The sequence below is a fragment of the Opisthocomus hoazin genome, chromosome 6, assembly GCF_030867145.1.
Source record: "Opisthocomus hoazin isolate bOpiHoa1 chromosome 6, bOpiHoa1.hap1, whole genome shotgun sequence".
NCBI lineage: Eukaryota > Metazoa > Chordata > Aves > Opisthocomiformes > Opisthocomidae > Opisthocomus > Opisthocomus hoazin.
The window spans coordinates 34,503,598-34,531,146 of record NC_134419.1 but is presented as its reverse complement, the minus strand read 5'-3'; the positions used below and the strand labels follow the sequence as shown (position 1 = coordinate 34,531,146).

The following is a 27,549-nucleotide window of genomic DNA, read 5'->3' as shown; positions in this document are numbered from 1 at the left end:
TAAAAAAAATGGGATGGACAGATGCTAAATTCTAAACACAATAAACAATTTAAAGTGTATTAATTATGACATCTATTTGCTCTTGTAACTGAGCTAATCATATTTCAGTAGCATTTGCTAGATAGAGGTAAGAGGATAGTGTAGTGAAGGATGAGAAGACTTAGTATTGTTGTTATTTAGGTGAGTCTTCTAAAATGCACCTTTAAAAGTATATACAGTGAAATGGAAAGATGAGTTTAAAAGGGGGAGATTTCTCTTCTGGAGTCAGTTATGTGCAGCGAATTTATCACTGAGTATATTATGAGCCGTGAATATTTCATGGTCCAGTGGTATGTATATGTAGCAAATGAAAATCGCAGTCTGTGCGTAACTGTAAGTGTTTAGGAAACACAATTATGTTTAAATCAAGCAACTGGGCAGACATCTGAGTACTGGCACCCATCTCCTTGGGTACAGCATGTCATCAGAACGCACCACGTGAATGCTTCGTGGTGTCTGACCTATCTCGGTCCTCCGCCGTGTTACACCTAGCGTCGTTGACTCTTGATTGAAGGAGGAGCCTCCAGGCTCAACACCAGTATCAGTATTTAATATTAAAACTAGAATGGAAATCCAGACTTCATGTATCACTTACTTTTTGCTTCATTTTAAAAAGAAGTGCAGGAAATAGGCCTGCTCTCAGGTAAGAATTTTCTCAAAGGAAATGTGTTGCTCCCGTTCTGGAATACTGATTCTGTAGCTTTAACGTGATTAAATAATTGCATTTTGATGGCGCTTGAAAAAATAATAATTTCAGAGGCATCGGACTTTGTACTTTAGCTAGTTGACAGTGATCTCTGAACATCACACTTGGTTTAAAAAATTCAAAATCCTGGAAAATTATAAAAAAAGCCGCTGACGTTTTTTGATGTGGTGAGCTAGAAGGGAGTGTAAGCACGGAGAGGGGGAGGGTAATAACAAAGTTATTTAGATGCTTAAATTCGATTGGACAATAGTATTGGGTGCGTAAATGCAAAATGTGTGGGTTTGACCTCATGTACAACACAGGACTTCAAAAGACAAATCTTCCATTTCAATCCAGAATTATTTTGGATGTCCTTTATAGGTCTTCAAGGTCGTAAGCAAGTACATCAGGCAAAGTTAAAACACTGCACTTGAAGTTATTCTGTTACAGCAGAACTGGCAAAACATGCCTGGAGATGTAAACGGAGCAAGGATGAGTCTGGAGTTTAGTTGAAATTGTTTGGGTGGTTGTCCTGTAACTCCAGATCTCACCGAAGCCTCAGGACTGTTAGTTCACAGCAATCCCAATGCATATTAAATGGAGGAATGCATCATGTGATGCGCGAGCAGACCGGCAGTCTGTTGGTCTGAACTGTGGTACCAGTATACACTGAATTTCCTTCGGTAATGATGGACTTCTGCTCAGTTGGCAGCAGAACATTGAGAGATCTGGCAGTCGAGAAGAAGCTGGGTTAAAACTGGCATGAACAAGGTGGATAATCTGATGTGTGATGTGTCGCCTTCTGCTTGGAATCAAGCAGGTGGTGGCTGGGTTGGTCCAAGCCTGCTCACCTAAATGGTCGGACGCCGTGCCGAGCACCCGGTGCGACTCCTGGAACGCAGGGCTTGTCTCCCGTGGCTTCCCTATTTGGCTGCCTGCTGTCGTTTGCATTTGGCTAGGTAATTGTGGCCATTGTGTCTGGATAGTCCCTACAACAGAAATGGAAGGTTTAAAATCTGAGATGATAAAATCGGAGGTCTCTTGGTGGCAGTTCCCTTGGGCATTCGTGGATGGTCTTGGTGAAGCATCACTTCCAGCAGATTGTGACAACTTTCTAAGCTAACTCAGTACAACACTTGTGCTGAAGTAATACCTCTAGGTCTTTGGACAACAGCATGTTTCAGCTGAGGTGAATCTTTGAGGAGAGTGTGGACATCAGAGTGTTTGCTTCTGCTTTTGAGAAGTGAAATGTTTTTGTTTGCTTTAGAAACTGAAATGCTTACCCCAGTTGTACCAACAAGAGAAGAAGTGTTGACTTCCAAATGCTTAGTTAAATAATATTTGGTAAATAGAGCTTGGTTTCAGTTTCATAACTTGCCTGCAGGATTATAAAACAAACATATGTTTACTCTATGGAGATTTTTACCTAGCAGCATGGTGGACGTTGGAGTACGCTGGAGGAAGGTGCAGTCCCCGGGGTCCTGTTCCCGAAGCCCTGCCTGCATCAGGGGGTACCGTGTTACAGGCAGATGCCGCTGCAGCTCGGGAGCACTTGTTTCGTGCCTGACGTGTGTGTTCGTGTCTATGCTGGTAGCCAAATGTTATTAACAGTAATTGCTTCTCCCTGGTTGTCTGCTGGCTGAAATGCTCTGTGCTGGGGGTTGCCAGCGGCTGTTGCGGACGGCAGCAGGGTGGCTGTGGTGCCGATGTGCTGCGGGGCAGTGCCCCTGCCGCTCTGGGGAATCAGCCCGGTGCTGCGCTGCTTCCAGCCCGTGGCAGGTATGGGTCCTGCTGGCAAAACAAGCCCGGCAGCGGGGCTGCGAGGCTCCCTTGCCTACAACATAGGTGACTCCTAATTTTGGACGAGCAGAAACGAGCTGCACCTATTTTTAGGGAACCTGATTCCTAGTGTGGCATTTAATCTGTAGATACAAATATAGTTTTGGAACTGCTCAAGTGAATGAAGTGATCGATGTTTTCCTGGGGTGGCATCAGGGTCACGGAAAGTTCCAGAGTTGGATGTTCGTCGCCTGTTCCCGCCCCGCTGCTGCTCCTCCTCTTCTCCCCTCCCTGAAAAAGCTGGGCATAAACAGCCCACCCGCATGCAGAATCCCAACAAAGCTGCCCCAGTCTGCACTCCCAGTGCAGACCTTGGCCAGAACTTCACAGATTGTGTTTGCAGGGGAGCAAAGAGACTTTTTATCAAAGAAAGTTGCCATTGAAGCAGCGATTTTTAACTTTATAATTTTTTTGGAAGTGCTGGAGACATGCCCAGTCACTTCAGATGTGTCCTTAATCCATCTAGAGTCCATTTTAGGCATTCAGCAGAAGAAGGATATAAGTAGGTGAGTACAGGAAAAGCAACAGGCATGTGGACTGTTGGCTTTTTTTAAATTTAGTCATCTTTGTTGTGTCACTTAGGAGTTCTCTACTTGTATAAGCAAGCAATAATGATCTGGATACAGGAGGGGCTGAAGGCTAGATTTGGTAAGGACTTGTCTAAAAATGAGATTTGGATGTTCTGACTTTTTCTCTGAGCACTGATTTAGCCACTTTCTTGTCTCTGTGGGTATAAAAATTGATATGGTTGACTTCTGATTAGGCATGAGCATCTATTGGTGTCAATGGGGAAGTTTTCAGGCTGTTACTTTGTTGTGAAGAAAAACGTGTTCGTTTGGGTCAGGCACTGGTACTTTAAGACACTGCGAAAGTTTCGTCTGACATACATGGTAGTACGATCTGTTGTCCTTATTTGGTGACGTCTCCTTTATTGCAGGTTATGATGCATGATTATCACAGAAGAAATTCATGTCTATAGCTCTTAAGGACTTCGTTACATCATCTTCAAGCCTGATAGTTTTGGAATCCATATTGCAGCTGCAAAGACACATCTGTCTTTGCGTTTCAACAAACATCTTCCCTGCCAGAAGATCCTGAAAGTGCTCTGTTATAGCACAGTGACACCATTGGATTATTTTAAGATTTCCCAGTTAAAAATTTACAGTAATATATTTGTTAGGTAAGTCAATACTGTTAGCTGTGTATATGATAGTTAATAGTTTTGCTGAAATTCCATAGCTTTAACACCTTGTTGTCCATTCCTTAGTAAAACACAGCACATTAAAGTGTATGCAAATGAGTAATGGTATTTGTAAGTAAGATTATTGTTGTTGGTTTAGGGTCAAATGCTTTCAGTAGTAAGTGAATTTTAAATAAATGGATTAACATTAGAATTATTTTGTGTGGGGCGTGCTATTTTTATTACTTTTTTTTTTTTGCTATCCACGTTTTCTGTTTTGGGGGTTCTGTTTAGTCTGATTTTCAGAATTTTCTTAAACTTCAGATGGAGATAGAAGTTGTTGCTGGTAACATTGGTAGCATCCCACATGCTTTCCTCTAAAATTGTTGAGGAAAGTATACTTTTATACTGCTAGCATACTCATGTTAGCAGCTCAAACTTACACATTTTTTTTAATATTATTATTTCAAATTCATTAGGTCACTGCAGGGTCATATTTTCCTGTTCTTAATTAGCTTCCTATTTGTAAAGTGGACTTTTCCTAAAAGTGCCTAGCTAAAAAAAGAATCAGTTAAATGACCTATAAAATAGCTTCCAGATTCAGAAGTTAGTTTCCTGAAGTTATTTTTCCAGTCTTGGTCCAATTTACGTGAGGTGGTATGTCTGTATATGGGCAAGATCTCCAGGGGAAGTTGTTTTAGCTTCGTGATGACTTAAAATACATGTTCATTGTTCAGCATGTGTTTAATTCTGTCTAGTTTGTTGGTGCTAATGCTCTTTCATGACTTCCAGCTACACTAAATTATTTAATTAAGTCATTACTCATAAAAGTAAACAAAAAAAAATTTCTGTAGCTGTTTTTCTACTTCACTAGTTACTTCAGTTTCTGCTATCTTATTTTTCAATGTAGCTGGGTTTTGGGTCTGTGCAAAAAATGAAGCTGACCAGTATGACAGATTCCATGCAGTGAGCAGAAAATAATGATGAATCTACCAAACACAGAGGGGAATAAAGCTTACTGGGTAATCCCGTGGTTTCCAACTTGCTAGCACAGGTGCAGTGTGTAATTTTGGAGTTGGTACCTACTGAAGGGATGTGGGTAAGTGAAACGTTGTTGCTTCACTCTGTGAAAATCATGAATCCGCTCAATCCAGAGGGTCGTTGGCGACGTACTCATCAGCAGTAGTACTCTCCTACGCTTTTGTTTGAGATGAATTTCGTAATTCCCCATGAATATTTGCTTGCAAACAATGTGCTAATAGTACTTCTGTAGTGAAGCAAACGATTGTCTCTTAAACTTCATACATTCTCTTTTCAGCCCGACCAACACCAAAATGATCCCTAATGGATATTTGATGTTTGAAGATGAAAACTTCATCGAGTCCTCTGTTGCCAAACTAAATGCCTTACGTAAGAGTGGTCAGTTCTGCGATGTCCGTCTCCAGGTAGCTTTTCTGTCGGAGTATGATGGTTGAAGGCGGTGGGTTTTTTGTTACAGTGTGTAATGCGATGTGCCTCTGTGAGGCACGAGGTTTTAGAATCTGGTTTTTCTGAAAAATGCATACTAAAAAAACCCCAGACTTTGAGAGAAGCAACAGTGATGTTTTTTTCAGCTGATGTAAATTGGAGGTTATTGATTTGAAAAATGGATTTGAACTGTGACATTTACTTGGGTAGGCCTTTATACTATTACAGTACAAGTGTCCTTTAACCAAATTCTTACCAGTGTGTGGGTTTGTTCCTTGTGTTTTAAATAAAGGTATGCGGACATGAGATGTTGGCGCACCGAGCCGTGCTAGCTTGCTGCAGTCCCTACCTGTTTGAAATCTTCAATAGCGATAGTGACTCCCATGGAATTTCCCATGTTAAATTTGATGACCTCAATCCAGAAGCTGTTGAAGTTCTGTTGAATTATGCCTATACTGCTCAGTAAGTAGTTTTCACAGAAACTAGAGAGTGTAGATTTCAGTTTAAAAGACAAAATAATGAAGATAAATTTATTTCTTTACTAGGTTAAGAGCTGATAAAGAACTGGTGAAAGATGTGTACTCTGCAGCAAAGAAGCTGAAGATGGAGAGAGTTAAGCAGGTACAGTTCTCGGCTCTTCTGGAAGCCCGTTCTGCTTTCTCAGGCTGACAGCATTATGCTTTTTGGCGTTCATGAGACAAAAAAATGGTGATTCTGTGGAAAAGTGCTCAGCGGATAAGTTTCTTCCGATATTCGTTAGCAGTGTATTGATTTGAGTGACATCGGTATGTGTTGGTTCCCCTTGCCTTATCTCTGTGCTCTGAAGGGAAATTTCGTATTTGTGCACCCGTGTAAGCAAAACGGCTTCTGAATCCTAGCTGCTCACTTACCTTCAGGTTTGTGGAACCAACGATGTGCTTGGTTGTGCTGGGGCGCATAATTAAACCTCTAAATCTGTGGCAGTGATATGTGAAAAAAGAATAATCCCCACACTCCTGAACATGAGTTGGGTAGAGGTTGACTTTAGAACTTACTCTTGCTGCAGATGGGAGTACCTTTGACAAGGGAATTTGGTTTCTTATCTGCACTGGACTGCAGATAAGCAGTTTGGAGTAGGCATTCAGTAGAAGAGCATGGGGTCAGTGTGTATGTGAGCAGCTTTCGAATGCGTACGACTTTTTTATTTTAATATATGCATATTCCTATGGAAGGCAACATTTCGTTTACAGCTCTAGCACGGGGTGGGGGGATGACAACAGACAGTCCCTGTTCTGCAGTTAGAAAACAGCTGTTGCTGTGTGTTGGGGTGGATAGTTTAAACACATAAAAATCTTTTCTACTTGTAAACTAAAATGCAGCCTTTTTTCTTAAAAGGTTTGTGGTGACTACTTGCTCTCCAAGATGGATGTTCAGAGCTGCATCTCTTACCGAAACTTTGCAAGCTGTATGGGAGACCCGCGTTTGCTGAACAAGATCGATGGCTACATTCAGGAACATCTTTTACAGATTTCAGAACAGGAGGAATTTCTCAAACTTCCACGGTTAAAGGTGAGCTGAAGTTTGTAGTCTTCTATGAATGCCAAAAAGCAACCCAAGGAGCAACTGTTACGGCTTCCTCTTTGGGAGCAGGGGAACTTGGTGTACTGACCTTTACCAACAATGTGACAGTGCTGGATCTGTGTAATACTCATACTACTCTGAACCTGAACTGCAGAGAATATGTACTCTCATCCTTTCTAAGCCTAAAAGATAACTGTGGTTGTGCTTAAATGTGCTTCCTAGTTTCAGTGGCATAGGCTGAAAGCTCCTTGTACATGGTGTTGGCTCTGCAGTAAAGTAAGAGTAGTGCTTACTATGTACAGTATGCTACAAATACAAGGGTAATACCTGTAGAATCCATAATCCTTTCCTCTTCTAATTGAAGCTTGAAGTAATGCTGGAAGACAATGTTGGTCTACCCAGCAACGGCAAATTGTACACAAAGGTAATCAACTGGGTACAGCGCAGCATCTGGGAGAACGGAGACAGCCTGGAAGATCTAATGGAAGAGGTTAGTCTTTAAGAAAATGGGATTAAACATTTTTTTTTTTAAAAAAAAGTCATTATGAAGGATGATCCCTTTTTCTTTAATTTTTATTTTTTCACTTTTTTGACTATGACCCTAAAGAATTTAAATTTTACTGTAGGTACCCCTAAGCTGAGAAACTGGGGGGGTGTTCAGGTGAGCTGAATGAACTGTTCAGTCTGGTCTTCCGCTTTCCTTTTTTGCTCACTATGTGCTGTATAGTAACCTCAGAGTGGCATGTACCTTGCTTTAGAACTGGGGAGGTGGTACTGAAACTTGCCGTAGATTCTTGATGTTTTCCTTTGCAGGTTTTGCTTGTAAAAGCACAGTAGGTAAAAGCTTCTAATGGTTGTTCCTCCCCGTTGGTTTATCTCCCCATAGGTTTATTAACAAAACTAGGATACCAAGGCTGAAGAACCAAGAAGAAACCTCAAGTGTATTGACACGTACAGAAGCAGCAGTCCTGCCCCAGTTCTCCTAAGAAAATCCGCTGTGGGCAGAGAACGATGATGATGATTTAATGGTGTTTACTTGCTCCTTTACAGGATACATTCTTTTAAGTTGTGTGTTGTTTAATGGCTTTACTCATGAGTACCAATGCTAGATGTAGCCTGGGCAGTTTTTAATGGAAAAATGAGCGGGGAATCGTAATTTTTTCATTGGCTGGAGAATATGGACTTTACAAAAACCCATGAAGCATCAAAATTTTCCCAGTTTATTATTACAAGCACGATAGATCTTCAGCAACGCTTGTGTAGGTAAAAGTACATGTTGATAGTGTCGTATATTCTCAAGTGTATATTGCCTCTTGGAAAAACTCATTTTAAAAGCTTTGATCGTGTTGAAATTCAGATGCATTTCACTGAAGCAGTTGCATCTGATGTTTAGTTGTGGACAACAGTTTCCTTCAGAACTTAAATTTGTGTTGTCTTCCCTCATCCCCAGACCTTTCTCTGAGAGTCCACTGTTAGCTTCTCTTTAACTTTTTTTTGATGGAGACAAATATCTGTATTTTTCAAAGCAGAAAAACTTTTTGCGGGGATAACGAAAATGCTTGCATGAGATTTGTGAATGTGTGTAATTCTGCGAATTAATGTGCATCTTGATTGTCTAATGTTTCTGTGCTGGAAAAACAGCGGAAGTCCTTGGAAAACGAAGATTTCTCTCAAGCTGAGAAAGTAAGGAGCCTTCATCCCCTGTTGGAAGATTGCCACCATGACATCTGCTTCCTTTTAGTTTTGTCGTTCTGCTAGATTGAGATGAGATGACGAGAAGTATGCTGGCGACTGCCTTTTGTAATCTGCCTGTAGCTAAGTAGCGCTGGAGATGGTAGCCACATGGGTATTCTGTTGTTGTTTTTGCAGGTTCAAACGCTGTACTACTCAGCTGATCACAAGCTGCTTGATGGAAATCTGCTAGATGGACAGGCTGAGGTGTATGGCAGTGAGGATGACCACATTCAGTTTGTGCAGGTACAGACTGCAGACAGTTGCAGGTAACCCCAGACAGGCTGGAGCAGTTTGCAGCGCACCTGACGTCTTGTGTACTGCAGCAGAGAAAGCAGCAGTAGCTGGAACAGAGAAACGCTTCCTCGCCATGTGTCTGTCTCGAAACTGCGGGAGGCAGTGATTTAGACTCTGCTGCTGGTTCTTCGGCAGGCTGACTCCAAGCCTTTGCAAAACGGAGTGCTTTAGGTTTGACTTAAAAAAAAAAAGCTGAGGCTGTTAGAAGAAAGAAGAGGTAGAAAAGCAGTCAGCTGTGGCTTTGTAGAGATGCTCGAGAGAGTGTAAAGAATCCCAGACTGCGTGGCTTGTGGTGGAGAATGGCCTGTGCATCTGTTAAATTTTGGCGCAGAAAAGGATTCCAGATATAAGCTCTAATCCTTCAGCTGCCAGCGTCCGTTTCTTTTGTTCAGCTGCACTGGTAATGTGCAAGAGCGATTTGAAAAAGCAGCGGCAGGTAACTTATGATCTAGAGGTAGCTTTGACTGGGTACCAATCAGTCTGGTGCTTTTTAAGATGAGTATTTTTTTCATTCTAGCCAGATACAGTAATTCTCAACTCCTGAAAAAAGCAGAGCTTAGCACAACGGAGGCTGTTCAAGAAACAAAGAATAAACAAGGGCTAACAGATGTAAATTACCAGTTGCTTTATACAAATTAAGGTTGTTTAAATTGACTGAGTTAGAAGCAAATACACTGTAATATTTGAACTCAGAACAGTGATACAAAAGGGTACTTCTTGAAATTTTTAGCTAGTGTTTGTGTAAAACACTCTCCGTCCTAGAACATGGATTTTAAAGTGAAAAGCGAGGAAAATGAAAAGCCAGCTAATTTTCCAGTTTCTTAATTGTTTTTAGTAAGGCTTCACAGACTTCACCACCTTTGGATACTGTTCCTTGTAATACTCAGAAGCTGAGAGGTGAATGTTCAAAAAGTTCATTTTCAGAAATAAGGCCAAGAGTTCTCAAATTTTTCTGTTAAAATCCTTTCTGATAATTAGAACTGCCAACTTCAGACATTCTTAACAGTTGAGAGAACTAACACCAGAAAACCCATAGATAACAGTCATGGAAAAATTATAACTTTTATGGTTTTGAATTACAAAAGTTTGTAATTTCTGTAAGTGCTGAGGCAATTGAAGGAAAAGGGAATAAGCTGTTAATTGGGTGAAGATCCAGAACTCACACAAATGCACTGATTTCTGTGGTGAGCTGCGTAACAGCAATCAGGCCCTTCCGTGTGAGGCTGAGTCAGATGATTTCTGAACTCTTGCGACAGTTCCCATAGAGATCGGACTCCAGGGAACTGTGCACGCATTGCAGGCTCGGTACCGTGGTCAGAAACTTTGCTGCTAAACGGGATAGACAGAATGTAAATTTCTTGTGTTTGGTTCTACGATTCGGGAAACGCCTGAACAACCCAAGCAAGTGGGCAGTGTCGTCTGAAGTGTGAAATTTTGGGGTTTTTCTTAATTGAGCAAAATAATGTAAGCTACAGTATAAATGTAATTGAAGAAGAAAAGAAAGCAGAAAGCTCCTGTTAGTGGGACGTATCAGTGGAGTAAAATCCAAGAAACAGCTAATCTGAGCACAGAGAGGAACTGAGGCAAAATTAATTTGTCTTCAGGGAATGAGGAGAACAGTTAATTCAGTTCCAAAGAGCACTGTATAATGAACTCAAGTGCCAGAAGCAGAGCTTGCGAGCGAGGCTTCTGGTTTGTAGATCAGCTCTCTCCAAACGGCGGTCGGCTTTTCTGTAGATTTGAAAATCCTGCTAGTAACGCGTAGTCTCTTCCCGGAGTTTGGGATGGTTTCCAGTCAGACACCGGCAGTATACAGGTGCAGGCACGGGACGAAATGAGCACCAAGACAAGATGTAGGGTGGGTTTTGGCCACTGTTGCTGAGTAGGCAGGATGTTCTGTTGAAAACTGCGGAGGTGGTAGATGAAGCGTTCTCTCGTATAGCTGTGCATTAGCTCAGAGAAGCAAAGGTAGGAGGAGGCGTGGTCTCTGGCTAGGTTTCTGTAGCTGCCTTTTGGTTTTGCAGAAGAAGCCACCACGTGAGAATGATCACAAGCAGAGTAGTAGCAGCTCCTCTGGAAGTCTTTCTCCAAATGCTACTGTTCAGAGTCCTAAGCACGAGTGGAAAATCATTGCTTCAGAGAAAACTTCAAGTGAGTAACCGGGGCAGGGTTTGTCTAGAAGATGCGTCTGCCATTGTATGCCTACTGCCTCGCTCCCTAGGGATTCCCCTCGGCATCTGCGAGAGGGGCAGGAGTGCTTTCTCTGTGTGATGCCTCAAGCCCAGTAATTTGTGGGATGTTTCTAACTTACCTGGGGCCAAACTGGGATCACTAACATTTTGATTCCATACTGCGAGGGCCATCCCAGATCCCACGGTGTGCATAATTTACCAGGAAAGTCCTAAGGAGCTAGGCAACCTCTGATGAGTTGACAGAGCTATTTGCTGTGTGTGTGCGAGGAGACTCTCCTAGCCCATCTCTAGATGGCTCTCTTACCGCCTTTTAGCACTGTACTAATCATGTAAAACTCGTGGGTTTTGGTAACTAGGCTAACACTTGGAACCAGTAACCAGAAAAACCAAAGTTTTCACACTTGCAAGGGGAGAACCGTAGTCAGAAGACCCTAGGTGGCATTCGCTTCAGTTTGCTTAGAATCGTGTTACAGTGGTGGTTTCCCCTTTCCTCCTGCCGACAGGTAACACCTACCTGTGTCTCGCTGTGCTGGACGGTGTGCTGTGCGTGATATTCCTGCACGGCCGTAACAGCCCGCAGAGCTCTCCCACGAGCACGCCGCGACTGCTGAAGAGTCTGAGTTTCGAACTGCAGCCGAATGATATCATAGAGAAGCCCATGTCGCCCATGCAGTACGCTCGGTCTGGGCTGGGCACAGCTGAACTGAATGGCAAGCTGATCGCCGCGGGTAAGAGAAACGGTCGTGATTCTTTGAACAGCTTGCTCGTTTGGGGGGGCCCCAGGGGCTGCTCGACTCTGCTAGAGTCGGTGTTCGTCACCTCAAAGCCAGCGGTGGCTGGAAATGCAGTGTCATCTGACCTTCTGCTTTCAGGTGGGTACAACAGAGAGGAGTGTTTGCGCACGGTGGAGTGCTACGACCCGCAGAAGGACACTTGGACTTTCATTGCACCGATGAGAACACCCAGGGCTCGATTCCAGATGGCGGTTCTGATGGTGGGTGGAGAGCCGGTGGAATGCCACATGTTGTACCCGTCAGTGGGACAAATGGGGGAAACGCTACAAAACCGTAGCAGCAGTTGCCCAACTGTAGCTACACAGTTGCTAAAGTGATAATGGTTGGAATTGTCCTGTAGCTGTATGTGAAGCGGGTGTTTATTTGTTCTGTTTAGGGGCAGCTGTACGTGGTGGGCGGGTCAAATGGTCACTCGGATGACTTGAGCTGCGGAGAAATGTATGAGCCAGAAATAGATGACTGGACTCCTGTTCCGGAGCTGAGAACCAATCGCTGCAATGCTGGTAACACACCTGCGCGGGAGTGACCGTCTGGCTTTGCCTGCCTTTCGTTAGCTTGCTCACTGTTGTTTCCTGTGTGCACAGGAGTATGTGCCCTGAATGGAAAACTCTACATCGTCGGCGGTTCAGATCCTTATGGCCAAAAGGGACTGAAGAACTGTGACGTGTTTGATCCCGTAACAAAATCTTGGACGAGCTGTGCTCCCCTTAATATCCGTAAGTTTGCCGTGTGGTGTGGGAGGGCAGGGGGAATGGGGCAACTGCAGAACTGCAGGTTTAAAACCAAACCAAACCCCTGTTTAAATGTGAGCTGCCGTTGCTTACTGGTAGTGCGTGACCCGTGTGCTGGGCTGCAGCTCCTGGCATTTGATTGCAGGGAGGCATCAGTCAGCAGTGTGTGAGCTGGGCGGGTATCTGTACATCATCGGAGGAGCGGAGTCGTGGAACTGCCTGAACAGCGTGGAGCGCTACAATCCGGAGAACAACACCTGGACGCTGATGGCACCCATGAACGTGGCTCGGCGAGGGGCTGGAGTGGCTGTCCGTGACGGTAGGCATCCACGGGCTGCGGCAACCTCGCGTGCTTGGTGAACGTGTCGTGTTACGCTGCAGTGCGAGTCGAGCACAGAGCTGGGCTCCTGCTCGGGGAGAACAATGCAGTAAGAGCCTGGCTGTGCCTCTGACTTAATTAAAACCTGTGACCAGAAAAAAACCAAACTTGTTTTGGGATATTCGCCCCACCCCTTTCTTTTCAAAACATCACCATGCAGCTTCAACAACTGCAGCTGCTTGAATCTGGGCTTTGCACTTACCCTGAAACAGTTTCCTGCTAGCCCTAGTGACCCAGAGCCCCAGGGCAGGTGGATGCCGCAACTTCAGACCTTGAATAGGGCAGAGGCATCTGACAGAGAACGTGGAGTTGCTTCCTTTTGGCTGGGGTTGTCTCGCCGGAGAGGAGGCTAGGACTGGCGCCGCAGCTGGTGCTGGGCCGCGGAAAACTCACTCTGTTCCCTTTGCTAGGAAAACTCTTTGTTGGCGGAGGCTTCGATGGCTCGCACGCGGTGAGCTGCGTGGAGATGTACGACCCGGCCAAGAACGAGTGGAAGCTGATGGGAAGCATGACGACTCCGAGGAGCAACGCTGGCATTACCACGGTGGCAAACACGATTTATGCAGTTGGGGGATTTGATGGCAATGAATTCCTGAACACAGTTGAAGTCTACAATCCGGAGTCAAACGAGTGGAGCCCCTACACAAAAATTTACAAGTTTTAAGTGAATTAAATCCCCCTTTCAAACTAACAGGCTTAGTGATGTAATTGTGTTTCAGTAGAGGTACAGATGTGAATAGGGTTGGGGAGGGCATAGACGTTGCCAAGAGCAACACGGAGTTTTTGCATATTGCATATTAATGTGCTGTACATATTTGTTTTGGAAAGAATATCAAGATGAAGGGTTTTTTTGTGTATTTTAGAACTTTGGTTTAGGGTTTGTTTTTTTTTTCCTAAGATTTTTGAAGATAATGCGAGAGAAACTAGACCAGGCATATCATTTCGGGAGCTTCCCCTGGAGTTTGTGTTGTCACTTTGCTCATTAAGTGACTTTCCCTGTAGGATGTGTTCTTGGGGCAGGAAGTGTAAGGTTTATGGGGGACCATTTTGTTCATCAGGCCTTGTTTTTCCTTCAGTAACTGGAACAACCTGTAACAAGAAGCCTTATTTAAATAGATACGATGGCTATTTTTTTTATTAAACAACCTGACATGCCTGCCACTACCTTATCTTTTATGATTGCCTTTTTATAACAGTTTTTATATAGTCAGCAGAGTATTTTATCTGTTGATGTGAAAATGGCAGATAAATGGTTATTGATGCAAAGAGCCAGCCTGGGAGCTGATGGAGACTGAGTGGGAGAACAACTTTACCACCCTGCGTCAGCTTCTGAGTTTTTGCCTCTGCTCCAGTACTGCAGCGTAGTGCGCGCCGCCTTCGTTAGGGCTGAACCGAGTTTCTGAACGCAACAGCTGCTGGGAAAAGTACTTTGGCTCCATGTGTTTTGCCAGAAAGGCAGAGGATGCTTGCTGTACAGCAGTTTTGTTACTAGGGGTGAGCTAACATTTGTAAAACAAAAACTTCAGTGTGGGGGTTTTCTCATGGATTTTAAACTCTTGTCGGTTGGCAATGAAAATGTATTCATGTAGTAACTGTCTTATTTTTCTAACATCACAAGCTGAAGTGTGATAGAACACAAATAACCTGATTGTGTGTGCTGATAGTGCTCTGTTTTAGTTCACTTCCTCTGTTCCTACGGATAAAACGCTGGTTTGGCTGACTTGGTGTTTGTCGTGTAGCGCTGCCCATCTCACTCCTGGTGCCAAAGCCAGCCCCGAGCGCTCGCTGCTGATGCAAACCCATTAAAGGTACCGTTTGGGAAATCCCTGCACCCCAGCCTGGCTGCCCTGTCTCTTTGTGTCCTCCTCTCTAACAAGACAAACCGAAGGTTGCAGTGTTAAAACAGACATTTCAAGGGTGTGGAGTTAAACATCCTACCTTGTTTACCTGAGCCTCCCCTTGAGCAGAAACTGAAGATGTTCTGGCCTGTTACCCTCTGTAAGGGCTTCAGAGCATGCAGCCAGCAGTTGGCTCCTAGGGCGAGCACCTCCGCAGCTGTCCTGGTGTGATGGGACTGACGGCCAGGCTCCTCACAGGGTCAGGGTACAAAAAGCTCTGCAGAAGCTGAAGCTTGGTGCTCCACAGGCATGGTGTGTTTACACTGTGGTGCCAGGAAACACCAGCACTGCTGTAAGGAACTCCCTCTGCTCCTGCGGCTGTGGTGCTCAGCCTTAATCAAGTCACTTTAGGAAATTAACCCACCCCTGCCCACCCCAGTCTCCGTTTACTGCTGCAGTTCAGGTCTCCAGGAGCTCCAGCCGTCTGATCCCAGCGCTAGGAACAGATTAGTCCATGGCATGCCGGGGTGGGGCAGGAGCAGACTGCTGCACTGGAGAAGCAAACCTCAGAGCAATTCCAAGCTGTACAGGGGAGGCAGCAGGAGTAAGGGCGCAGTAGCTGGCTCACGCCGGCAGCTGCCTTCCCCTAAGGTACCAGCAGGAGGCACGCCTGGCGCTATGAATTGCCAGCACACGCTTCCCCGAGCATAACCTGCTGTGGGGGAACAACGCCAAGGGAAAGAGCCCTGCAAGTGAGTTTTGCTCCACAGCTTGGCAGTGACGGCTACCCCACTGCTCTGCCCCCGGGGGCCGCCCTGCAGGAAGCTGGCACCTGCTGCAGTCGGGCTGTTCACAGCAACACTGCCACATAGAATGAACTGCCCTTTACTGTAACAGTAAATCAGGTTTTTACAATAAAGATTTTACAAATACATCCAAAAGTTAATATCAAAATAGACACTTCCAGAACTTTGCCAGTCATCTCTGTACAAATACACACACCAAAGAGGTAGCTTTAAAGGCCACTGCAGCATTGAAAATGGCTTTTAGAAAGTTTCATGGATTCCAAGCCGTTCTGGCAAGCAACAAACAGTGCGTTCACGCAGAGACGATGCCACCTGGAGAGCAGGGACAAGACAGGGAGTATAACCCACAGAGGGAGAACTGCTCCTGCCTTTATGAGAGCTGATGGCCAAAGGATGAGTTTTCCAGAAGAAAGCTGCTCGCAGGTTTCCACTGTATGAAGTGGACAGGGGTCCAGGGCAAACATGCCTGCGTGAGGGTGGGGCGGTTGTTTTGGTATTTGTTTTTAGATGAGCCTCGATCCCTTCACCTCCCCATTACCATATCCTCTCAGGGCGCCCGCAGCGCACACACTTTGGGTGTCAGCCCCATGCGTCTGCTGGGGCAGCCAGCAGCGCGGCTCCCGGGCTCTGTGTGCAGCCGCTCTCCTTCCCGACCCTGGGCACGGCGGTGCTCTCGCTCCCTTCTCCGGCACCACCAGAAGCTGTGCCCGCTGTCAGCAGCCCCGGCCCCTCAACGCCAGCGCCTGGAGCCTGCGCAGCCACCCTGCACGGCTGCTGTGCACCCTGCCAGCCGTGCCCGTCCACAGCCCCTCACCCCAGACAGACGGCTCCATCAGCTTCCCCCTACTCCTGGCATTCCACGTGCGTACACAACTAGTTGTTTTTTTCCTTCAAACACATCAGCACCGTTGAGAAGAGAGCCAGCAGATTTCTGGTTCCTCAAATCTCTCTCTTGCGCACCGCAGAGGAGCCGTTCAACTTCGCTCGGACGAGGGCAGCGCAGGGGTGAGCCCCGCAGCTCCCGCCCCTGACCAGAGGTCACAGCCAGCCCCTGTGCTCGGCTTCTCTCTGAGCCGAGGTGTGACACTGCTTCACGGCGTGCTCCAGCTGGGCCAGCTGCAAACAGCCAACTTCCAGCCGTTCCCTGGGAAGAGAAGGCAGCAGAGGTTATCAGGACACTACGCACGCACGTTGCGGGCAGGAATCTTCCCCTGTATTCCCTTAAAACAGTATTCAAAGGGATTCTAATGCCAAGCTTTGACAGTCAAAAAGCAGAGAATACTCAGTACCTCGGGAAGTCCCCAGCTGTTTTTATCTTTACAGCAGAAGACCAAGCTTAGTAGAGAGCTGGGTGACCATTATGTGCTCCCAGCTGTGCCCTGCAGTGAGACCTTTAACAAGGAACAACCCAAGAGCCACACCGCAAACGTCAGTTCAGCCTTCTCAGCCCCAAAGGGAGCCTCTCCTTTTTTCCTAACTGTGCTTACAAATGGCTTAGCAACATACAATGGCTTCCTTTACGACTTTACTAACGACAGCGACACGCAGCATAGCAACTGCAGATATGCCCAGGTTTCACAGGACAGGTCAACCCCTTGAATCGCCTTGAGGATCGCAGGGTTTGTCCTCCGCTGATTTAAGCGGAGTTCTCATAATAGCAAGATCTGTTACAAGAAGTACCTCACCAAAACAGAACCTCAGTTATAGCCAAAGTCATGTTTGTGCAGTCCCACGCTCTAACCCATCTTACAACGAAGGCCAACCTACACTGGCTCTGTCTGCCACTAAGCCATGGCTCCAGAACTGGAAGATCACCGTTAGATGCTAACGGCTCACCTCTCATTCAGTTGCTGTGCTCTCCCACTCAGTTGTAATAGTAAGTCATTACACAAAAAAAAAAAGGCTAAAAAAAAAAAAAAAAAAAAAAGCATCCCCACTCCCCTTCCCTGTGCCCCTCCTACAATGGTCAACTGTCATTTATCCCAACAATCTCTCTTACGGCACTTTGGTTCATACAGCACCTGCTAAAATGGTGCCTCAAAACCCCTCTGTCGTGGTCAGCAACTGGCTTACCGATATCTCTCTCGCGAAACGCATTCATAAAGCTCCTCAGCAGTGAACTGTATGCTGGTATTTATCTAAAACAAAGAACAACAAATGAACATAGTTATTTACCCAGCTTCACATATCAATTAAAATCACCCAGCTGGCACAACGGATCGGTTAATGCATGACCTCCCCGGCTCCCAGCCGAGACAGCACGTAAGGAAGTCGCGCTGTGTGTTATGAAAGCAAACACTACAAATCGACAGTCATGACTGTATGTACCAGGAGTGAAAGGGATCACCCCAGCTCCATTTTGTAACCATTTCTGCGCAGACCTGGAAGACCTTAAATAATACTTCTTCCCCTCTTAATTTACCCCATGGTTCTGTAGCAAATGAAGTAAGTTCTGACTTGTGTTAATTCCAGAAATACAGTCACCCTACACACGTACAGGCCCCAACCCCAGATCTGTCTTGAAGTATAGAAGAGGACTGCAAATCTGAAATAGGTAACATACTAAGTGCAAAAACACACACACACACACACACATATATATATATATAAATACCACAAACATTCGTTTCAATTTCTCTTCTTCAACCCTTTCAGCACAAATCAGTTCAAGCTTCATGAACAGCCGGTAACTTCAATTTCCCGTTGTGTCTCTGACCTGCAGCCACTATTCCCCACACAACCACCTCAGCAAGGTACTCACCCTCTTCTCCAGACAACTAGGGCAGGGATGTTTCGCTGACGAAACAAGGGTTCAAGGCTTCTTCCTCTCGACAGCGAGTCATGCACCACGAATGAGCGCCCAGAACGCCACACAGGCAACTCAAATACTGGTACCATTTCAAATCAGTTTTGGTAGGGGCCCATCAAAAATATATTTTTATGTCCAACGCCTAATACATAAGAGCAAGTCTTCAAAATTCCAGCTTAGTGGAAACACAATGAGGGGACAGCTAGCCGCGTAACTACTTTAAATAAAAACCTGTAACAGAAGGGTATCTGACAAAACATTAGACTCCATACCTCGTTGCTTATCAGGAAGTTATAGAGGGTCCAGATATCCTGGAAACTACTGGTGGGGGTCAAAATTCTGAAAGAGAAAAGTTCGGGGATTTTTTTAAGCAAACAGAAAAGGATTCTATGGAAGAGTTAAATAGAAGTGCTTCACGAAAAAAAAATCTAATCACTTTCTTTAAACAAAAAGAAAATTCTGATCTTTGAAGAATTTTCCCTTCCACCCATCCCTTTCCACTCCCCTAAAAGAATTAAATGAGCTTATTTTTTCTGTAAGGACTTTTTATGAAGGTTTTCCCTAATTAAAAATTCAGCTGATGTTCTTATGGGCCATTTCTCTGTATAGACGGGAAGAGAACCAGCGGTAATTAAAAGCCTTTTGTTTCCTAGAAGCAAAGCCTGCTGTACTGGCGTGGAGCAACAGCAAAGCGACACGCAACACCAAACTTTCCCACACCAGCCACGGCTTTAACTCCTTCCCTCCAGCATTCCAACGTGCAGCTCAAATGTTACAATTCGGACACCACGTTTGCTAGCTCGAGTCATGACCAATTCCCACCCAACGCTGAGAAGTGAAAATCGGGTTTGACAGCTGGAGAGAGGCGTTTTTACGAAGAAGAACTGTGGATCAGGTGAAACACCAGCTCTTCCCTCGGCCGCGAACGCCCACGGCAGCCGTGCCGCTGCGTCCTTCCCAGGGATCTCGTCCGTGCCCACGGCCTGGCGAGCGGAGAAGCCGCCCGCCGTGGAACGCGTCAGTGCTGCGCTCTCTGCAAAGTGTACCAGGTGCCGGGAGATGTGCACCCTTTGCCGCGAGGCTCCAGAAGTGACCCTGCGAGGAAGGGGTTCTTGCAAAATTTAATTCTCCTCATCTGTTTAAGCAGATGTCATCCAGTTCTACCTCAGTATAACTTCATTTGCATTCACTAGGAAAAAACTGAACCCTCTTAAACATTCAAAATGTACATTAAAATCTACATTAAAAACCACATAACTCTTTTCATATATTAAGAAATACTGATAAAATTCTGCCTTACATCAAGTTTTAGGTATGCAAGTAATGATGAAGAAAATGACCAGATTTGGAAAAAAAAAAGAATTGAAAAAACAAAAAATCTTCTTTTGGGGAAGCTCTACTTACTTTCCCATGGGAAAGTGCCCAAATTCTCCCCTCCCTCCCTCCCCTCGTAAGCTGTAAGGCTTTATAAATGAATTAATTAGGAACTGAAAAAAAAAACAGAAAACTTAAAAATCCCAGGTTAGAGACACTGCATTTTGAACAGGCTGGAAGACCGTGACATGCCACAGGATTTATCGCAACTAGTAGAGCTGCTGCTTATTTTCCTCACGATTTCACATCGGAATTATCACCATTACAAAAAATCAGTCACACATTCTTTCCCCCTTCCTAGGAAGATGCACCCAGAATTTTTTCCTTAAACCGAAACACTTCACCTGCCAACTACCAGTCAGCGAGAGACCCAACTGGCCTATTTTCCCTAAAAATGCCTCAAAGCCTTCGCCTGCTCCCTCGGCGAGCAAGCTGCCAGCTCTGACGGCGCCAGACCCCGGCAGAGAGGCTGTGCCAGCCGTCCCAGGGAGCGCTGGGAAGCTTGGCAGCGCGGGCAGCCTCGCCGCGGCGATTCCCACCAGCCGGCTCCAGCCAGCAGCCCCGTCAGCCTCCTGCAGTGCAAGTAGCAGCGCGTTCCCCGGCCTGGGAAAGCGAGATCGCTGTTGCTGATGGGTTTTGTACCATTCTGCCTTCTATTTCACACAAGGAGGAGGAAAGCGTGCGCATTTGTTTTCACAAAGCCGAATGCCGAACCATACAGAACATGATAAGTATGATATCACAAACAGCTTCACCTGAAGGCCACAGGGTACGGTGGGGCAAGCCACGCTCGCCGCTGCGCTCTCCCTGCGGTGCCGAGGACGCGTGTGGCCGTGTGGCAGGGTGCAGGACACGCAAGGCTGCTGCCACAGCTGCGCTGCCCATGGGAAACCCAGCCAGGCAAAGAGAAAGGCCCGTATTAACGATAGGCTTCTGGAGTCTGGGGAAGAAAAACACATGCACAAGCTGCGAGCAGGGGGAGGAAGGGACCGAGAGCCGAGGGGAAGGCAGGATTCAACGGCGCTGCCGCTCCCTTGGCCCGCACAGTGTCCCTGCACGGCTGTTTCTGCTCACCTGACCCCTGCCTCCCCCGGGCAGAGGGGTGGCTAGACACTTCGAGCTTCGCTCTGCCGCTGCAGCAAGGCTACGTTCAAAGAAATCCCGTTCGTAAGTCCTTTTCAAAGCAATATTAGACCAATTCCAAGGCCATGTTCAGAGCCCTGGTTCTGCACAGACCTTTAGCTGTGCTGTGAGCAGGAAAGCAGCCCACGCACCAGCCACATTCATTTCCCTTCACACCGGTGACGCCATGGAAGCATCACGCTCACCGTATTTGATCTTCTCTCACCGAAGGGAGCACTCTCCAGCAATTACTAGAGAGAATCTGAACCTCGACACCAGTGGGGATGCTGCAGACTTCGAGATTACTCCCTTGATGCTTCCCAGACTACGCAGCAGCCACTCTGCAAGGCAACCCTCACCACTCTGCACATTCATTTCTCGTCAGGACACCCAATTGGAAAACCTACTTCTTTCCGCACTGGTGACCAAAGCGTGCCAGCAAGCAGCTAACAGTATTGGCTTCGCTCGTTGTAAGTCACCAGACCTCAGGTGGATGTACAAACTGGCTGTGCTTCCAATCTTTGGAAAAAAAACCGAAGTAAAATGTGTAAATAAGCATATAAGTAACTCCACATTAAATCCTGTAATTTCTCTTGTGGCGCTTGCTTGGATTGTGACAGCAATTGCTTCCGGGTTTGTAACACGAAACGAGAAGGCCGATATTTGGCTGAAAGCTTTACAGTACCTTCAAATAAAAGACATCTGTTGTTCTCAAGGAAGAACCACTGCCACACACGGAGCGCTGAAACGAAGCTGGTGAGAGAAAAGCCTGCACAGAAACTTCCCCCACAAATTCTTCACAGGTCAGCATTCATAAAACATGCTTCTTGCTGTTTTCAACCAAACAGGAACTGGAATACAAGCTCCAGTCTCGGAATACATTTTTCTGTAGAAAACTGCAGCACATTCCTGGCTGCAGGGCAATGATTTCATGCCACCGCTGCTGTCTGCTGGTTTCAATCATTACCTGCTCATTTCATCTCCTGTAGCCACCGTTCTGTGTTACAGAAAATAGAAATTTCCAGAGATGATGTACACTGGGAAATCTGGACATGTCTGCAGGCACATCGACTCTGCATCTATCACTTCATTACATCAAGTTGACCTGATTTCCATCAAAGTTTCTCAGTGAACAAAGTCTGCCTCAGCTACAGAACTGTGTCTAGAGAACACCCTCTAAATTAATAACACACAAAGCAAACGGGCTCTTCCGCAAGCCCTCCAACAAGCAATCTGCATCTCAGTGTTGCGACCACTGCAGTATTTAACCATTCTTTTTTCTCCTCTCTCCATGTGAGATCAAACGCTTTTCCAAAGCGGCGGGTGGAAAGCTGCTGAACCGCTTTGCCTTTCCTACCAGCACAGCCACGCAAAACCAAACTACAAACGTCCCCATGGTACGTACTTCAACTTTTAATTAATCCAAATGTCATGCTCTGAGCAGGTGCTGGCAAGGATGCTGGCTCACAGGAAAGCAGAATTTCCACTAAAATACAATCTGTTGATCAAGCTAAAAAACTATGGTACGATTCTGTGCAGTTTTCTGAAAATATTTAGTCTGGGAGAAGAGAAAAGCGTGTCGCAGAAAGACGCAAGAAGTGACCATGGGTACAGGTACAAAATGGAGGTGAGACACTGTTCTCGGGGCCGGAGGGAGAAAGGAGCGCGTCAGACTTCGCGATTTCTCTCTCGTAAGCAACAGGGCTTCCCACAGCACTCAGAGCATTTCTTTACCTACTGTCCTGTCACTCACCTGACGCCAAACGCAGGCGCAGAGCGTAAGGCACGCTAAGAACGGAAACGGATAGGAAATAGCTCACGGTGTGGTTCCTCACTTATGCATAAAGAAGACCGGGGAAACAAGCAACGCCTCTTTGGAAAGGATCAGAAAATTAACTTCTCACACAGAAGGGAACAAACCCAAAGCACCAAACCATCTGGCAGTGAAAGCAGGCCAGCCGGTGGCTGCTCCCTAACACTCCAACCCCAGGCAAGGACCAGTCAAGTACACGGACAGCAGTCACAGCAGACTATGCCGCAATCCCTGCCTGGTCTGGCCAAGCCTCTGCACCTCCGCACTCATTGCACCAAGCCACTCCTCTTTAACAGTTCTGTGCAATCGGCTGTGGCACACGACTGATAAAACTGTCATAAAGCATTAAGCAATTCAATAAATCTGTGCTGCTAAGCAAAAAGGTGTATGGCTTACTTGTATAAAAGTCAACCCATTAACAGCCCCAATTCACCGCATTGTCAGAAGATCAGGGAAGCAAAACAGACGAGAACTGGAAGAACAAAAATTCTATATGTGGCTTATTAGCAACTCCTCACTACACTGCACCGCAATATGGGACACAAACTGGTGTTACCGCGATCAATACATGTCAGAGCTCTGTTCAACCTTTTGGGAAATTACGGGGATTTTTCCCAAAACAAAGTCAAGCTCATGCCTCCTGCTATTGTGGGAGGACCTCAGATGTCAGATCGTGAGGCCGCTTTGTCTTGACGCCTGTTGTCCATCCTTACAAGGTCAGAAAGCAGCATGGCTTTTACAGAACTAACTCATTTACTCAAACTTCTCTGCTTTTTGGACTGGCTTAAAGGCAGCAAGGCTCACGCAGCTGCCACAGCATCACCTCTGCCCTGCGCCTTGCTAAGCGCTGGCCAGTTTCAGCTGCACGGGACAGGCAGAGGTCTTGAAACTCTCATTAAAATAGGCAGAAGGTGAAGGACAAATCTGGACCCTGGCAGCAGAGAAGGCTGTAGGTAAGTTCAACCGTAGTAGGTGGTGGCAAAGAATCCACGTAGGAAAGGAGACACTACAACTAAGAGAAAACCTTTGTCAGGCACTGCACATTTGCAACTGTATCAGAGATGATCATTAAACTACAGGAAGTGGGAGTCATTGCTCATGTTGTATGTTTAAATGGGGTTATTTCCAACACCCATTTCTCATTCGTAGTAAATTCTGCCTACCGCACAAAGCTCAGCACCCTGAGGCTGGAAATTTACATTTAAAGTAATTTAACTGTTCTCCCTCAGTGGGCCAAGAACATTTCAGGTTTCACCTAAATAAAATAAAAAATAAAAATTAATCAACTAGTGGTAGGAAAGTCTGATACTCTTTGAATTGGGAGTTAATCACCACTTTATTTCCAGGAGGAGATGGCATGCAGAGGAAGATTAAAAGTAGAGCCCTTAATCTAGAGACTTTATGCTAGAAATTGCTAAATGCCATGGTGGTCTAAGGGAAGGAAGACAATTTTCTAGTGAATCTCAATTCCTCCACTGACTAGCTGAATAAACAAAGACAAAACACTTTGTCTACATCTGTAAAATTCTGATTAGTAACACTGTAGAACGGGTTTTAAATTACTTAATCCCACAACACTCAATTCCGTGATCAGGTCTGACACAGTAATGCTTTGCTACATTACTGAGATGATCTTAAGAAATTATACATTTAATTCACAAACGTTTATGGAGTCCTTGTCTGAATCGGTGCCTTCCAAACTAACAAAGTCATTGGGAGTTTGAGAGAAATTTCATTTAGATAAAATATTAGAGAAAGCAGAATTCAGATTACTTGCTGCAGTAAGTAACAGATAAATATTTTTACAGCTGACACTCTTTATGATTACTGTATCCAAGAGTATGTGCTGTAAATTGTGAGTGATTTTAAAGCTGGCATGCGAACAAAACAATTATTTCCTGGCAGACAGATGAAAAAACTCCAACTAGAAACAACTGTATCAGTCCATCAAAGACCAAAATTTCTTTTCCTCCTCTGTTTACAAGCATTTCTTATCTGAAAGTAACTTGGGCAGGAAACATGCAGACAGCAGGGTTCCCATGTAAAACTCCCCAGGGGTGCATACGAATCCTTGAATCAAAAGGTCGCCAAGGGAAAGCACCGGCTACATTTAAACGCTGCTGCTGAAGCCTTTGAAAGGGTGCGAAAGCTACCTGCATCCCAATTCCAACCGGTACATTAACGGGGAGGTTTAACAGTAACGAGACACAAGATGTGTTTCGGAAAATGGATCGGGAAAACCTACGAGTACTTCCAGTCTTCTGCGGGTACTGGCGCAGGCAGTAATTCCAGCGGGTTACGAGAGAAACACATCCTGCATGCACAAAGTGGAGGGGAGTTCCGATGCCACTGAAGCAGAGAGTCAAATATCTCTGCAGTGCATGCACCCCCCCGCAGTGACACCTTGCAAGGCATTCTGCACTTCTTAGAACAAGATCTGTAAGAGTTAATGAGCTGTGGTAAGTACTTCAACCTTTCTTCTCTCCGAAGATGAAGGGCCTAAACATCTTCCAGCTGAATCAGTGGAAGAATTTCTGCAAGTGATGAAAGATTTGACACAAACTTGAAAACCCCGAGTTGCAGAAATACTTCCATTGCCCCAAAGAGCTTCTTGAAAGCCAAGAAATTATTTTAAAGATTTTTAGAGATAATTATTTTAATTTATTTTAAAAATTTAAGAGACTTTATATTAGGTCCTCTAATGAACTGGTTCCAAATAATACCCAACCCAAATACACAACATAAATACAAATATAAATCAGCACTGAAAATAGTCGGAAATATTATTCAGTCCAAAATTCTTTAAAAAAAAATCATGCTTTTACAATTTTACTTAAAGTATAAATTTCAGAAGTTTAATAATCTTTGTTCATTGTTAGTCAATGTAGTGTATATCGACATATATAATAACCTCTGCTGTCAAAAGTGGGAAGCGGGTATTCCATGCTCGCTTTTTAAGTAAGTAAATCTCAAGAACACACGATGTAACACTTGCTGCGAGGACCAACTGTGTTTGATGAGACAACCAACACATACTTGTTTAAACACACGCCTGCTGCCAAAAGGAGGAGGGAGGTTATCCACAGTTACTAACCACACCAGTTATTGTCTCCATCTTAGAGCTGAAGTACTGTAAAACACTTATGGCATGCAGTGTTTTGCAGCGGAAATACCAATGTTGTCAGAGGAAGAAACAAAGATAAAACTAAAAGTCTGTACGGTATGACAAAAGTTACAAAAATAGAGTTAAGACGCAAAAAGCATCTCTTCCATCAAACAGTTCTTTTTTTTCCTCCTTTTTTAATACCTATATTTGTCATAAACATGTTGTGGTCACCAAGTCTGAATAGCGGCAGCAGTGCCACTAACAGTGCCACTAGCACAGTGTTTTCTTTATGAGGAAGGGTTTCATTACACGCATTTATCTCAAGAAGTGGAATTGTGCTTTTCTAATTAACAATCTGAAAACCTGAAGTTTTAATGCAGTTAAACTTTCAATATCACTTTTTCATATACTTTCCAAATTTTCACACGACAGTGTCTCTCCTCTTTGCTCTGGACAGCAAGGAACAGAAGGTAACATAGAAACCACTTCTACCACTAAAAGCTGCATTACCTCCAAATATTCAAGCTAGATTTTTTTCATTACTTTTTATACTTTTCTGCCTCCTTTTCTGCAATCATACCAATAGATTAACTGTAGGTCACTGAAAGGAATTTTTCTAAAAATCAAGACAAATAAATATACTCAGAAGTTCAGTTTTAGAAAGGCAGAGTGACCAAGACAAAATGAGCCTCCGTCTCGCTTTTGAAAATTTCAGACTTTTTATTTTAATACTCTGCAGTATATATAAGCCTACAATGATTCACAAATCTGTCTTCTGACTCGCTGGGAAACCCACTCGGAAGTCTGAGGCCAGCTGCAGTACCTACGCGCAAAATAAAAGGAGCAGAGCGTGCCAGAGTCTCTCCCATTTCTTGCGCCACGATGCCCTCTGCTGCAAAGCTGCAGAACCAACGCCGAGCTGGCATCGCCAGGGGCAACCCAGCAAGAACTTCACTCCATTCCGGGAATCGTCCCGGCTGTGTAAATAACGTGTTTCGGTTCAGTCATAGAACAGAAGATTTTAAAAGTATGAAAGGAATTTTTAAAGCCCGTTCATACATGTTATTGAGTGTGACGGTCATCACGTGGAACAGAAAACAGCCTCTCCACTTCAAAGAAAGTGACAGCATCCTGTTTATCTTTGCTCCAGATATTCTAATGGCTCCAGCCAAGAAAGTACATCTTTTGTAAACTAGATTTCTCTCATATTGTTAGACCTCTGTATTTTTACAGAGCTTTCCCACAAGGGGAAATAAGGGATGTAAGTAGCTTTCACTAAAATAAATAAAAAATGTATTTTGTTGTAGCCACACAAAGCGTTAATGAAACACCTCTAACACAGAAATAACCATCTTGAAGCACCATATTCCCTTCAAATCTCATCCACCATATATATAAACTGACACCACTGGATTTTTTGCAAGAACTTTAGGACTGGAATGAAAAGATCCAAGTTTAGCAGTAACCTGCTTTATTAAAACAATTTCTTTAGAGAAAAAACTGTCACTGCCACTACTAAAATCTCAGCTGGGAATACTAAACCAGACAATCAGCAATGAAGATGCATCAACTACCACCAAGCTGCTCTAGCTCCCCTTTCTACCCACATTTCTGTTTCTACTTTTGTAATGTTTAGACCATTCATCTTTGACAGAAAGACAACAACTCTTTGAATGCATTTGTCCCACTATCAGCGTGCTGTACAGAATAATATCAGACCTATAACTTAGGGTATAACACTACCGATGCAGGGATGGTCTTTTATGCTCATGTGAATGCACTACTTC

The 27,549-nt window shown here is 44.9% G+C and overlaps 2 protein-coding genes across 3 annotated transcripts in view; one reads left to right on the top strand and one right to left on the bottom strand.

Annotated features, from left to right (window-relative positions):
- The first annotated feature begins 3,549 nt into the window (after positions 1 to 3,549).
- IVNS1ABP (influenza virus NS1A binding protein) lies at positions 3,550 to 14,737 on the top strand. Its single transcript, XM_009940852.2, has 14 exons — positions 3,550 to 3,743; positions 5,062 to 5,188; positions 5,503 to 5,672; positions 5,756 to 5,831; positions 6,585 to 6,758; positions 7,135 to 7,260; positions 8,640 to 8,747; positions 10,823 to 10,949; positions 11,494 to 11,718; positions 11,863 to 11,984; positions 12,161 to 12,287; positions 12,369 to 12,500; positions 12,661 to 12,834; positions 13,305 to 14,737. The coding sequence occupies exons 2-14, from the start codon at positions 5,078 to 5,080 to the stop codon at positions 13,556 to 13,558; spliced, it is 1,926 nt and encodes a 641-aa protein (XP_009939154.1). The 5' UTR covers positions 3,550 to 3,743; positions 5,062 to 5,077; the 3' UTR covers positions 13,559 to 14,737.
- Positions 14,738 to 15,601: 864 nt separating this feature from the next.
- Positions 15,602 to 27,549, bottom strand: part of SWT1 (SWT1 RNA endoribonuclease homolog) — a 31,034-nt gene continuing 19,086 nt past the window's right edge. For both annotated transcript variants that reach the window (XM_075422723.1, XM_075422724.1), the window contains exons 17-19: positions 18,620 to 18,686; positions 17,612 to 17,676; positions 15,602 to 16,682 (exon numbers count right to left, since the gene is read on the bottom strand). In XM_075422723.1, coding sequence (XP_075278838.1) covers positions 16,577 to 16,682; positions 17,612 to 17,676; positions 18,620 to 18,686 — 238 coding nt within the window. In that variant the 3' untranslated portion in view covers positions 15,602 to 16,576. The remainder of the gene's footprint in view (positions 16,683 to 17,611; positions 17,677 to 18,619; positions 18,687 to 27,549) is intronic.

What these genes read in the sequence shown, in the direction of transcription:
- IVNS1ABP (XM_009940852.2), top strand. Translation starts at nt 5,078, where the DNA reads ATGATCCCTAATGGATATTTGATGTTTGAAGATGAAAACTTCATCGAG. An exon ending in TCAAACTTCCACGGTTAAAG is followed by an intron (nt 6,759 to 7,134) that starts GTGAGCTGAAGT and finishes TTCTAATTGAAG; the next exon opens with CTTGAAGTAATGCTGGAAGA. An exon ending in ACCACATTCAGTTTGTGCAG is followed by an intron (nt 8,748 to 10,822) that starts GTACAGACTGCA and finishes TTGGTTTTGCAG; the next exon opens with AAGAAGCCACCACGTGAGAA.